Source organism: Rousettus aegyptiacus, unplaced genomic scaffold (genome assembly GCF_014176215.1).
Source record: "Rousettus aegyptiacus isolate mRouAeg1 unplaced genomic scaffold, mRouAeg1.p scaffold_m13_p_3, whole genome shotgun sequence".
Classification (NCBI taxonomy): Eukaryota; Metazoa; Chordata; class Mammalia; order Chiroptera; family Pteropodidae; genus Rousettus; species Rousettus aegyptiacus.
Genome location: NW_023416306.1, coordinates 147,542,800 through 147,553,961, shown reverse-complemented (window position 1 = coordinate 147,553,961; position 11,162 = coordinate 147,542,800). Strand labels below are relative to the sequence as shown.

At 34.9% G+C, this 11,162-nt stretch overlaps 1 protein-coding gene across 8 annotated transcripts in view; it reads right to left on the bottom strand.

Moving 5' to 3' along the window:
• Window positions 1-6: 6 nt before the first annotated feature.
• The window catches only part of MPP5 (membrane palmitoylated protein 5), a 77,811-nt gene continuing 66,655 nt past the window's right edge, over window positions 7-11,162 (bottom strand). For all 8 annotated transcript variants that reach the window (XM_016131265.2, XM_036218028.1, XM_036218032.1 and 5 more), the window contains 2 exons: window positions 10,199-10,309; window positions 7-2,863 (listed from right to left, as the gene is read on the bottom strand). In XM_016131265.2, coding sequence (XP_015986751.1) covers window positions 2,687-2,863; window positions 10,199-10,309 — 288 coding nt within the window. In that variant the 3' untranslated portion in view covers window positions 7-2,686. The remainder of the gene's footprint in view (window positions 2,864-10,198; window positions 10,310-11,162) is intronic.

Here is an 11,162-nt window from a genome sequence, read left to right as displayed (position 1 = left end):
ACTCAGTGGCTTTTATTTGAAATATAATTTCACTTTTTATTTTTACAATATAGTGTGCAGTATAACATCTCAAAATAACAGAGTGCAGATACAAGATAACAGAGTACAAAGGAAGATTAACAATGTCAGAAAGGTTACCTTTATTAAGGCTTAAATCCCTGGTTCATATTTTCTACACACATTCACAAAATTACATTCAAATTATTCCTTATCAATACTTATTCCTTAGGCCATGAGAAAAGGGGAAAAAAATCCAGACATTTTCATAGAAAGCAAATCTGGATTAGTCTACTAGTCTCTTCCATTTGTTCTGACTTAGAAAGTTTAGTAAAGGGAGACATTTCCTTATTTGAACTAATATGTTCACTTCATTAGCTATTGGTATCATTCCTATAAGTGGTTAAGACCTCTCCCCAACTAGGGTCTCCAATCAGAACCACAGAGGGACAGGAAATGGAACTGGCCAGAGCGGCTGGACAGCTAGGTGTATAGCAAGGCTTTTGTCCTGTTTCAAGTCAGCAACAACTTGGTTTTCACTTTGTTTAGGGACTGTGTTGAATATCAGCACATCCATTTTATCTAGGATTGAGAAAAGTTTGGGACATAAACATTTCTGTCCCTTTACTATTGCTGATGAGGAAAGAACTAAGACTTTACTGACCCCCAAAATATCTTTGTCACCTTAGACTTCCTAAAGTATGCTATGACCTGGCATGTGCCTTGGTAGGGGATTTGCTCATTAAAGCCGTATCTGTATCTTGATGGCACATGGCCCTGGTGTGGCCCAGCAGTCTGGAGGCTAGCTCAGAGACTGGCACAATGGAGCCACTTACCAATACTACCTGAGATCTCAGTCTAAGCTAATTCAAACTGCCAACATTTTAGATCTTGGGGTTAAAAATAGTTGCCAGTTATGATATACAGCTCACAAAACACCACTGTCTACTTTAGACTACCTTTCATTCCTGAGGAGAAAGTAAAATGGAAAACTGAAAAATGAAGTCCATACATTCCTTGGTTTTCAATGCTAAAAATCAGTGTGAGCTTTGCATCTTCTGCCATAAGCTTGGAGTGTTTCAGACCTGAAGACACAGCACGTGTGGTGTCCCTTCCCTTAACCCAGGGGTGTTAACCTTCTTCCTAAGGAGTGTTATCTTGAAAATTTCCACATAGGACACACTCCACAGCCAACCTCGAGGCCATGCAAATTTGAACAGAAAAAGGCAACTTACAAACTATCAACATTTGTTCAAATAAAATTACGTGAAAGATACATGACACCAAGACAAACTACTCATTAAAAATAACTGCTTATGTTAAGTGACAACTCAATATTCCAGTGTTTAGCCTGAGAGCAGGAAATGCTGTTGCTAAAGTCATAAAAATAAAACCAAGACATTCACATTTGAGGTTGGTTGTCACACATCCCGCCATCCCTAAAGGCTTGAAAAGACTACAAACTTTCCATGCCAGTATGGAAATTCCATTAGCTTAAACACACGATTTAGCAAGTAGATGAATTCTGGTGGTAAGAGGTGCCTCGACCTTGTTAGGATAAAAACCTCTTTATATATCCTTAATGCTCCTCCCTCCTGCCATGTTCTTTTCCTAAAATATTCAAATGACTTTCAGGTCATGCTTTCTGATCTCAAAGTCAATTGTCATAGTATTTCCCTAAGATATAATTTTATTCCAATGCTGAACAAGTTATGAATGACCATTATTAAATATTAGTACATAGTACAGCAGCTATATTCATTACAATTCCAGTTTATTACCTATACAACACTCACAAATTATACTGTGTTCCTATATAAAAATGCAAAAACTGTCAAATGTCATATCCTCTCATGTATATAAAAAATTATTTGCATTATGAGAAAGTCAACAGTTTATATGAGAATCTGCCATTCATAAAAATGTAACTTGCACATTCTATTGTACTATGCAGATCAGAGAAAGGAAGCAAGGTTATCAAATCAGTTATGACAATTTAAGAAAAAAATTCAAAGTCACATCTTTAAAAAGATCAGCATATGTTGTATGTTTCACTAGATCAGTCTGCTGAGTGTGTTGTAAAGTCTGATCCACAGTTTGAGCTAAAAATCTGGTGATTGTGACGGAATGTTTTTCACGAATTAAGAGACATACACATGAATTCAAGCCTAACAATAGCGCCAGACCAGTGGCACCTTAAAAAAAATTATTTTAGGAAAGTATTTATGATGACTAAACCAGTTTTCTAACCAAATATTGTCTTGCCTAGAAGCAAAGTGCCTACCCTTCCCTCCAAATTCTCATGTAGTCATTTAAGTTAACTGTTAAATAAAATTAATATTATATAACTGTGAGACAGGGACCGTTGTGTACATACTTTTTTTCATGGAAATTGTGCAGAAAAGATTTAGTTGAAAACAAGGTTTTTACATGGATACAATGAAACTGCTCTGTTGAAAGCTTCCATTCAGAATCCCCAAATGAGGCAAGACAGTCTAAAGCCAGAGAAAATAAAGACTGCTGTGCACAAATCGCCTAAGGGGACTTTGTTCTCACTAGTTTTGAGATCTAAGATCAAGACCACATTGCCTGTCACCTTAGACGCACAGTCTTGCTGAAGTATCAGGGCTACCTTTGTCTGGCACTTTGCCGAATCAAGTCCAATCATGCCACAGAATGGATGCTTCCTTCACCTCAGCCAAGTCGATGGCACCCACTGAGGTTCAGTATCAAGTTTGTTAATTAATCTAAGCAATTCCTGATAGGCTTTATCAAGATCTGAATTCACAATTGCTGTGTCAAAATAGTGGCCATTGTTCTGTTCCATCTCTCTAGTCTTCTCAATAATTTCTCTCAACTCTTCAGGCTGCAAAAGTAGATAAAAACCGTGAGGTTAACTCTATTCCTTATGAAAATATACGAATCAGATGGCCAAAGAACAAGAAATAACTTTACATTGCTTTCCTTCTCTCTCTCAAAATACTCAGCCTCAGGAGCCCCCATCCCTGCCATGGCCACAGTGATTTCCTTTGCTCTGGCATCTTCAGGACTCACACTGAGAATCATTTGGGACTCAATATAACTCATTTTTACTGCAATTTAGGTTTTCATATATGTCTTATCTCACCCACAAAACTAAAGGTCTCAAGAGCACAGGAAACTTCCACTTGAAATTCCCTACATTCATTTTTAAACATTTTTTGGTATCATAACCTCTTCCTAAAAATAACATCCCCTATAACAAAAAGTGAACCTTCTGGTTGGAGCAAGGGTGGCAGGACCCCAAGGCACCATCTACTCTTGGCTCTTAAAAAAAAAGCCTCTGCTCTTTATATCTGTTGCAGAGTTAGGCAGAGTAAATATTACTGGCAAAGCAATAGAATGGGTATCTTTCTATGAAAACAATGCTAGTCAACCCAAGATTTAATAATTGAATACAGCAGATCCATGAACACTAGGGGTTTGAACTACATGGGTCCATTAATACAAATTTTTTCAATAAACACCTGTAACTGTCTTCTACCCGTGATTGGGAGTCTGTGGATATGGAGGGCTGACTGTATGCATTGATCTATGCCATTTTGTATAAAGGGCTTGAGCACTGCAGAAGGGTTCTAGAACCAATCTCCATGGATACAGAGGGTAGATAAGTTTGGGGGGAGTCTCAAAGTTATACATGATTTTCAGCTGCATGGGGTCAGTGCCTCTAAACCCCCATTATTCAAGGGGTGACTGTATATGTGTTTTTGGGAAATATTCAGCTTATACATTATATTGTTACTCTGTTTTCAATACACAAAGAAGGTCTTTAAGATGCAAAAAGTATCCTAAGAAGAGTTTGGGAAAGATATAGCTAGAGCAGGTTACTTTAAAATACAGAGTAAGGGAAACAACTGTTTCACATAGACCAGCAGGTGGCAAGACTATGTACAAAACTTATCCAGAATCCTGATTATCAGGTATGTGTGTTCAAGAAAGTGAAACTGCCCCCAAATTATCCATCAATGAAGAGAACTAATTAAACTCAAGTCCAAATGTCTCATGTATAAAAGTCACATATTAACACTATATTAGACCCACGATACAAAATAAATCATTCAACTGGTTGAACTTCTGTAACAGAAGGAAACATACTAAACGAATGGCAGCTCTAGCCTGTCCTCAGGCAGTGTCTTGTGTGTTCTCTAATTTTCATTCTGGAATGTTGTGCATCTGGCTATGTTACACAGAATTCTTTGTTCCCTAGCCAGGGGCTCTACTGCACTACTAAAATTGAACACATTGATATTCTTGCTAAAACTTATGTCTACTCAAAGCTCAAGATTATTGAAAGAGCATTCCAGAACTTAAAACAGAATATAAACTTTGTAGTGCTAGAGTTGAAATGTAAATGTTAAGCCCCTCATCTTACATAGATTCACATTAATATCCAATTCACCTAGCTTTTTTTTTTTTTAATCAGATTTAAGGCATTATTTCATCTTTTGCCAAATGGCTTCTATCAGTTATTTTGTTTTAATTTCCTCTTATTTTTCTAATTATAACTCATGACTAAGATGAAACAAAATATTTTTGCTCAAAAACTTTTGGTCTGAAAAAAATTAGCCTATAGGGAAAATTGACCACATCAGTTTGTACCATGCTTGAGGCCCCATTTTAACAGAACAGAGTCTCGGATTTAGAGTACCATCAGGTGACTGATTGTTTACATTCTCTGTCCAGTAAGGAACACCTAGCTAGCACAGTTTCACTGACTTAAGATTGAGAATTTGTTTTTACTCAACACTTTTATTGTGTGGATGATAAAGTACTACCGGAAATACTAAGAGAGACAACAATATAAGTGGAATTAAAAGGCAATACACCATCCTCTTCCCAACTGCGGAATATACATCCTGACTGATGTGCATGGAATATGCACTAGAACAGATGTTGAGCCATAAAATAAGGTTCAACAAATTTTGAAAGACTGACATCTTACAGAATTATGTTCTCTGACCACAATGGGACTATAAATCAATCAGATCTTTTTTTTTAAAAAAATCTCCAAATCATTGGAAATGTCATACTTCTAAATAACCCATGGGTTAAAAAAGAAAATGACAGGGAGTTAGAAAATATTTCTAACAAAATAATAAAAAACATAACCTCAAAATTTGTAGGATGCAACTGAAGAACTGCTGAGACATTTATAGCTTCGTATTAGAAAAGAAAGGTTTTAAAATCATCACGTTTTCTTCAGACAGTAGAGCAAGTAAACTAAAGCTGAAGTAATTATAAGGAAAGAATAAAAACAAGACAAGTCAATTAAATAGAAAACAGACAAAAAAATACAATTAACAAAGACAAATATCCTCTAAATTCTTTTTCTAAAGTGTTTTGATTACTCCTTTTAATTCGTATAAAACTTAAAAGCATCTTTTCAACTTGTACAGTAAAACCTGCTGGGATATTGGGGGGGGGGATTGGTCAAAGGAAAAAAGTTATTTATGCTTTCACTAAAAAAAAAAAAAAAAAAAAAAAAAAGAGGTATAGAATGTAAAATGCCATAAAGTCAGGTGGAACTGCATAAGGCATTTTCACTTCTTTTTTATAGGAGAAAGGAGTTATATGGAAACTTTTCATTCCCCTCGCCCTCCCCACCTTCCTCAAGGTCCAAAGTTGAAGGCACGTTATATTTGTAGGGTCCATCATATTGTCTGAACAGAAAACCACTTATGCCACTTTTCTTCCAGCCTTAACAGGATGGAAAAACAAGTCTTAAGTGCTATATAAGACTCCGCAAAGAAGAATGAAGTAATTTATAATATAGCAGCCTCTCATCCCAGGCAAGTGAATAAGGTTTCATCACTGGATTCAAAATTTTTGTTTCCTTCTACCAACTTTTTACTAAACCCAAACATGAATTAATAGGATTTGCATCTATGTGCAATGTGGTCCTTCCATAAGAGAACAAAAAAACACATTTAAAAGTATCAAATGTCCAAAGACTCCTGAAAAAGAACAAAAGCTTCCTTCTCTAGGAGAAAAACCTCTCTTCTCATTCAAAAATATGGATTTACACAGGTAAAGAATTTTATACAGAGACTGTGATGGTTTATTCACATATAAAATTATCCTTGTGATAATCTGTCTTTATGCTTATTTATCACATCTAAGGTTTTACTGAAAAATTGGACCTTTGTTCTTATCCAGTTAATCTATTTCTTAAGAGCCAGGATTTATTTATTTACGTGTGTGTGTGTGTATATATATGTGTGTGTGTGTGTGTATATACACACATATGTGTGTGTATATACATATATATATAATCTTTTAGCATCTCTTTCATTTCAAATTTCAATACATATTTGGCATTTGCTACTGTAGTCATAAATGTGCTTATCATGATAGTGGCTGAAACTGGAAGACATTAAAAACAACCCTCATGTCATCCATACTTGCTATTTACATAGTCTTCTTGTCGGGAACAAAAGATAAGGAATTCACAAATACCACCATCTAAGTGACTGCTTCAAATTAAACAGCCTTTGGCTTGTAAAATACTTTCTTTACAGTTAAGCAAATAGCATTAGACATAGGTCAGTTGCTTCTTCCTAGAAAAGTCAGCAGGATAAGTATATCTCACAAACTTGCCTGTGCTGAATTTGAGAGGTAGGAAAAAAAAAATCACCTTTTTCCAATCCAAATCATAGATGGAGCTAAAGAGTAGAGAAGATATACCCACATTTCAAGATTAGGGAAAGTGGCCTAGGAAGCAGGACTACCCACTTCAGGAGACAACACAGAAATACTTGTGAAATCCTGAGTTCAGAATTTTGTTTTCTTTTCGAAATGAATTAAAAGTGCCTTAAAAAAGTATTGGAAAACGTTCTTTCTCGCTCCAGCCAGCAGAAACTATACACCACACAGGGGCCAGCCCACCCCCAGCCCAAAGACTGGGCAAGCTGCAGAGCTCCTCACTCTGCCATCTTTGCTCTGGGATTTTTTTTTTTTTTTAAATCGGTAACAGCTTTCTTGATAATATGTTCATTTATAAGTCACCTATTTGAAATGTTCAGTTCAACAGATTTTAGTAAAGTCACAGAGTTGGGCAATCAGTATCACAATCAGCTTTAGAACATTTGCATCATCCCCGTCTCGCCCCTACAAACCTATACCCATTAAGAGCCACTCCTCATTTTCTGCCAACCCCAGTCCTATGCAACCACTAATCTACCACTAATCTACATTAGGTCTCTATAGATTTACCTATCCTGGACATTCCATATAGGAATCATAGAATATACGGTCTTTTGAGAGGGCTTCTTTCACTCATAATGTTTTCAAGGTTCATCCATGTTGTGCCAAGTATCAGTATTTCATTCCTTTTTATGACTGTTTTTCTTTTTTTTATGACTTTTTTCAAGACATATATAATAAAGCTACAGTAATCAAGACAGTGTGATAATTAGCATAAGTACAGAATAGAGACCAGAAATAATCCACCCATACTCCCCTTGCATATTTGGTCAGGTCATTTTTTTATAAAGGTGACAATGGAAGAAAGGAATAGTTTTTTCCAAGAAATGATGCTAGAGCAACTCGATATTCACACATGATTAAAAAACAACACAAAACAAAAAAGCCCCTTTTAGGAAAAAAAAAAAAAAACAGAATAAAACCTTTGTAACCCTGGAGTAAACAAATTCTTTTAGTAGACAAAAATCATTAAACACAAGAAAAATGAAAAAGTGTACTTCCTTAAATATTCCTGATCTTCAAAAAGTACTATTAAAAAAGAAGATACAAAGACTCTGAGAAAATATTTATATCTAGACTATATAAAGAATTTTTACAATTCAGTTAGAAAAAAAACAATTAAAAAAAATAAGATTTCAAACATTTTACCAAAAAACATGCCTAAATGACTACATAAAAAGATGCTATCATTAGTCATCAGGAAAATGCAAATGAAAACCATAATAACACCACTTCACACCTCTTAGAACTAAAAAATTGTTACAAACCCACAACAGCATAAGTTGGTAAAGATGTGAAACAAATGGAACCAAAGTGGGAATAAAATAGCAAAGTGTTTTAAAAAGTTTGGCAGTTTTATATAGTTAAACATACACTTAGCATTTGATCTAGCATTCAAGAGAAATGAAAACAAATGTCCACCCAAAGACTATGAACAAACATGGCAGCTTGAGTCACACTAGCTAAAAATTAGAAACAACTCAAATGGTTTTAACTGAATGGACAAAATTGTGATAATATTAAGAGCATGGTATATATCACTTAGCAATAAGAAGGTATGAACTAATGTTAGATGCAACATAGATGAATCTCAAAACATTATGCTAATCAAAAGCCAGATGCAAACTTAAACATACTCTAAGTTTCCACATATTAACTTCCAGAACAGACAAATCTGTAGTAACAGAAGGCAGATTAGCGGTTGCCTGGGGAAGAATGAAGGGGTATTAACTTCAAAGGGGCATGAATTTTTTGGAATGATAAAAATGTTCTAAATCTTGATTGGCATGATAGTTATACAGGTATACATTTTGCCAAAACTCACACAACTGAAATGCATGCGTTTTATTTATGTAAAGTAACCTCAATAAAGTTAGTATTTTTAAATTAGAAAATCCTAATTAGAAAATCAAGCATAGTATATACTGTTAAAACATTTTGGTACTGATTAAGTTCCTACTTTAAAAAAATATGCATATCTAGACCTCGCTCAATTTTGGATGGCTAATTCTGAATAAAGTAATAATAAAGTAGGTAAAAAATTCCATGAGATCACTGCCAGAGACCACCAACCACAAAAAAAGTTGCTTAACATGTTTTTGAATTGTACATATGGCCCTTGGCATGATATTAAATCCTTGAAGAATAACTTAACTAAAAAACGTATGCATATTAGAAAATAGAAAATTAGGCCGAACGAGTAGAATAGAACCCCCTCTGGTCCTTAAGGTGCATCTGTCTCCTTGAAAAGCCATGTTACTTGTTTACCAAAGCAGTTACGGGGCACCAAGTTTCACACAGTGTTAATCTTGTCTTCCTTATTATGTTGTGATCCTCCTGAAGAACAGCCTGTGACCATGTCTCATATTTCTTTTGTATCATCCCAAGTGCTAAAGACAACAGATAATCAACCTGACTCCACTTAATTAGGAACTTAATATTGTGTTGAAAAAGGGGTGAAACACTACTTTAACCAGCTAGTCTACTTAGCCTAAACATTATGTTCAAGATATAGGGTAGAAAAGCCTCTGGTATCTACAGCCCAAGACATGGAAAAATACCACCTTCACATACACGTAGACTGAATAAGAAATGTAAGTAGACCTAGAGTGAAGAAAGGTATCATGGAGGGAAGGAGAGTTGGTGGCTGTGGTGAATAGTCAAGAATCAAAGAAAAGGAGTATTGTTATGCTTTTTATGACTTTTAAGACGTTTTCAAGGGAGAGTGTTATTACTTGTTTTTATGCTTTTAAGGAGATTTAGCAGTATGGCAAATGAGATGACCTGAGTTATTCCTCTGTTAAATAGAAATATTTTAAAAATCAGCAAAAACCAAGGAAGAATATTTGTTACTCTGACATAGCAACTCTTGTGAAAGCTTTAATTTTACCTGTTTAAATAAAAACTCAATGCTTTCTAACTAATATATCAGTATATTATCATTTACTGGACAACCATGTCCAGCATCTAAAATAATTTAAAATTTTTTTCCATTTCAGATCAGAGGAAAAGATCAAAGGGAGGAGACGAACAGAACATAATATTTCGATGAGAAAAAAAGAGGAGGAAAAAAAGAGAACTCAGTGTTTGCTACTGCATATGCAGAAAATCTGCAGAGAAAAGTGGGTAATCCCTAAGAATCTGCTGAGACTTTTTTTTTTTTTATGTGTTTGGGGTATCCCATAATGCCTGTTGGAAATAACATACACCCATATGAAGAAGATTAAGGAAGTGTTAAGGAATGCCAAAGCTTACCATACATTTGGAGTAACAACAGGGAATGTGTGGGGAACAACATGAGAAGCCACCTTCTTTGGAGAGCTGCCCTAGTCTAACCAGAGGCAACATGGCAAGTTTTGGGAGAGTGATATGGCAGAGCTTTTAAGTATTGTGACATATTAGGCCATGACTGTTTCATGCTTATTTTCAATGGACTAGTACAATGGTATAGTAACGTTACCTTTGGGTTCTTGCCCTCTTTGGCCAGTAATGCTCGAAGTCTTTCTTGTGAAGGAGGTGCAATGAAAATGATATATGGTTTCAAGTCTGAATTCCGGAGAGTCTTTAATGACTAAAAAGAAATTTTGAATCTTTAAAAAAATTTTCAACATTTAACTACTTCCCAATGATATACTTGAAATATGTCATTAAAAACAAAAAGCCAAAACAAAAAAATTACCTGTATTTCCAAACATCTTTATAACAAAAAATTCACAATATTTTAAGATCCTACCATTCATTCACTGTAAAAATATACTGTGTACCTATAAAATCACACACCAGACACACACACACACACACACACAATACTGGCTTGCTCTTTTTATGTAAGGAAATAAAAATGAATGACCCTGAAGGATTACAACTATGTGATGCTACAATACTGTGCTAATAAGATCACATACAAACTATAATATTAAAAATACTAAAAACCCATTTTGGAGAAATTAGAAATAAGCAACCACCTTACCATGTACCAGGGTCTAAATGTGAGCAGAATCAAAGAGAAAAACTTCACATACATATACAAAAGAAAAAAATCTGGAAAAGCACATCCAAGAAAAAGCGAACTCTGTTTGAATTAGGAGATGGTGGTTTTCATCTTGCCTTTGCCATTGTATGACAGTGTTATCCCTAAACTGAAGCACTCCATCGAAGCGGGGATTACAGGGACATGCCCTTTTCTATCCAAAAACATTATGAAGACAATATGCTAAGTTCTTTGGTAAATCTGCTAGCCCAACAGTATAAAGAACCCTGAAGGAATTTAGTAAAAACATTTATGTTTCTTTTAAATGTTGTAATTAAAATAGTAGACTAAACTCTTTTGTCTGCTATAGAAAAATAAACAAAAACAAAAAAAATTGTAACTACTATTTTAAAAGAGACATTTTAGGCTTAATTCTCTTTCATATACACCTCTT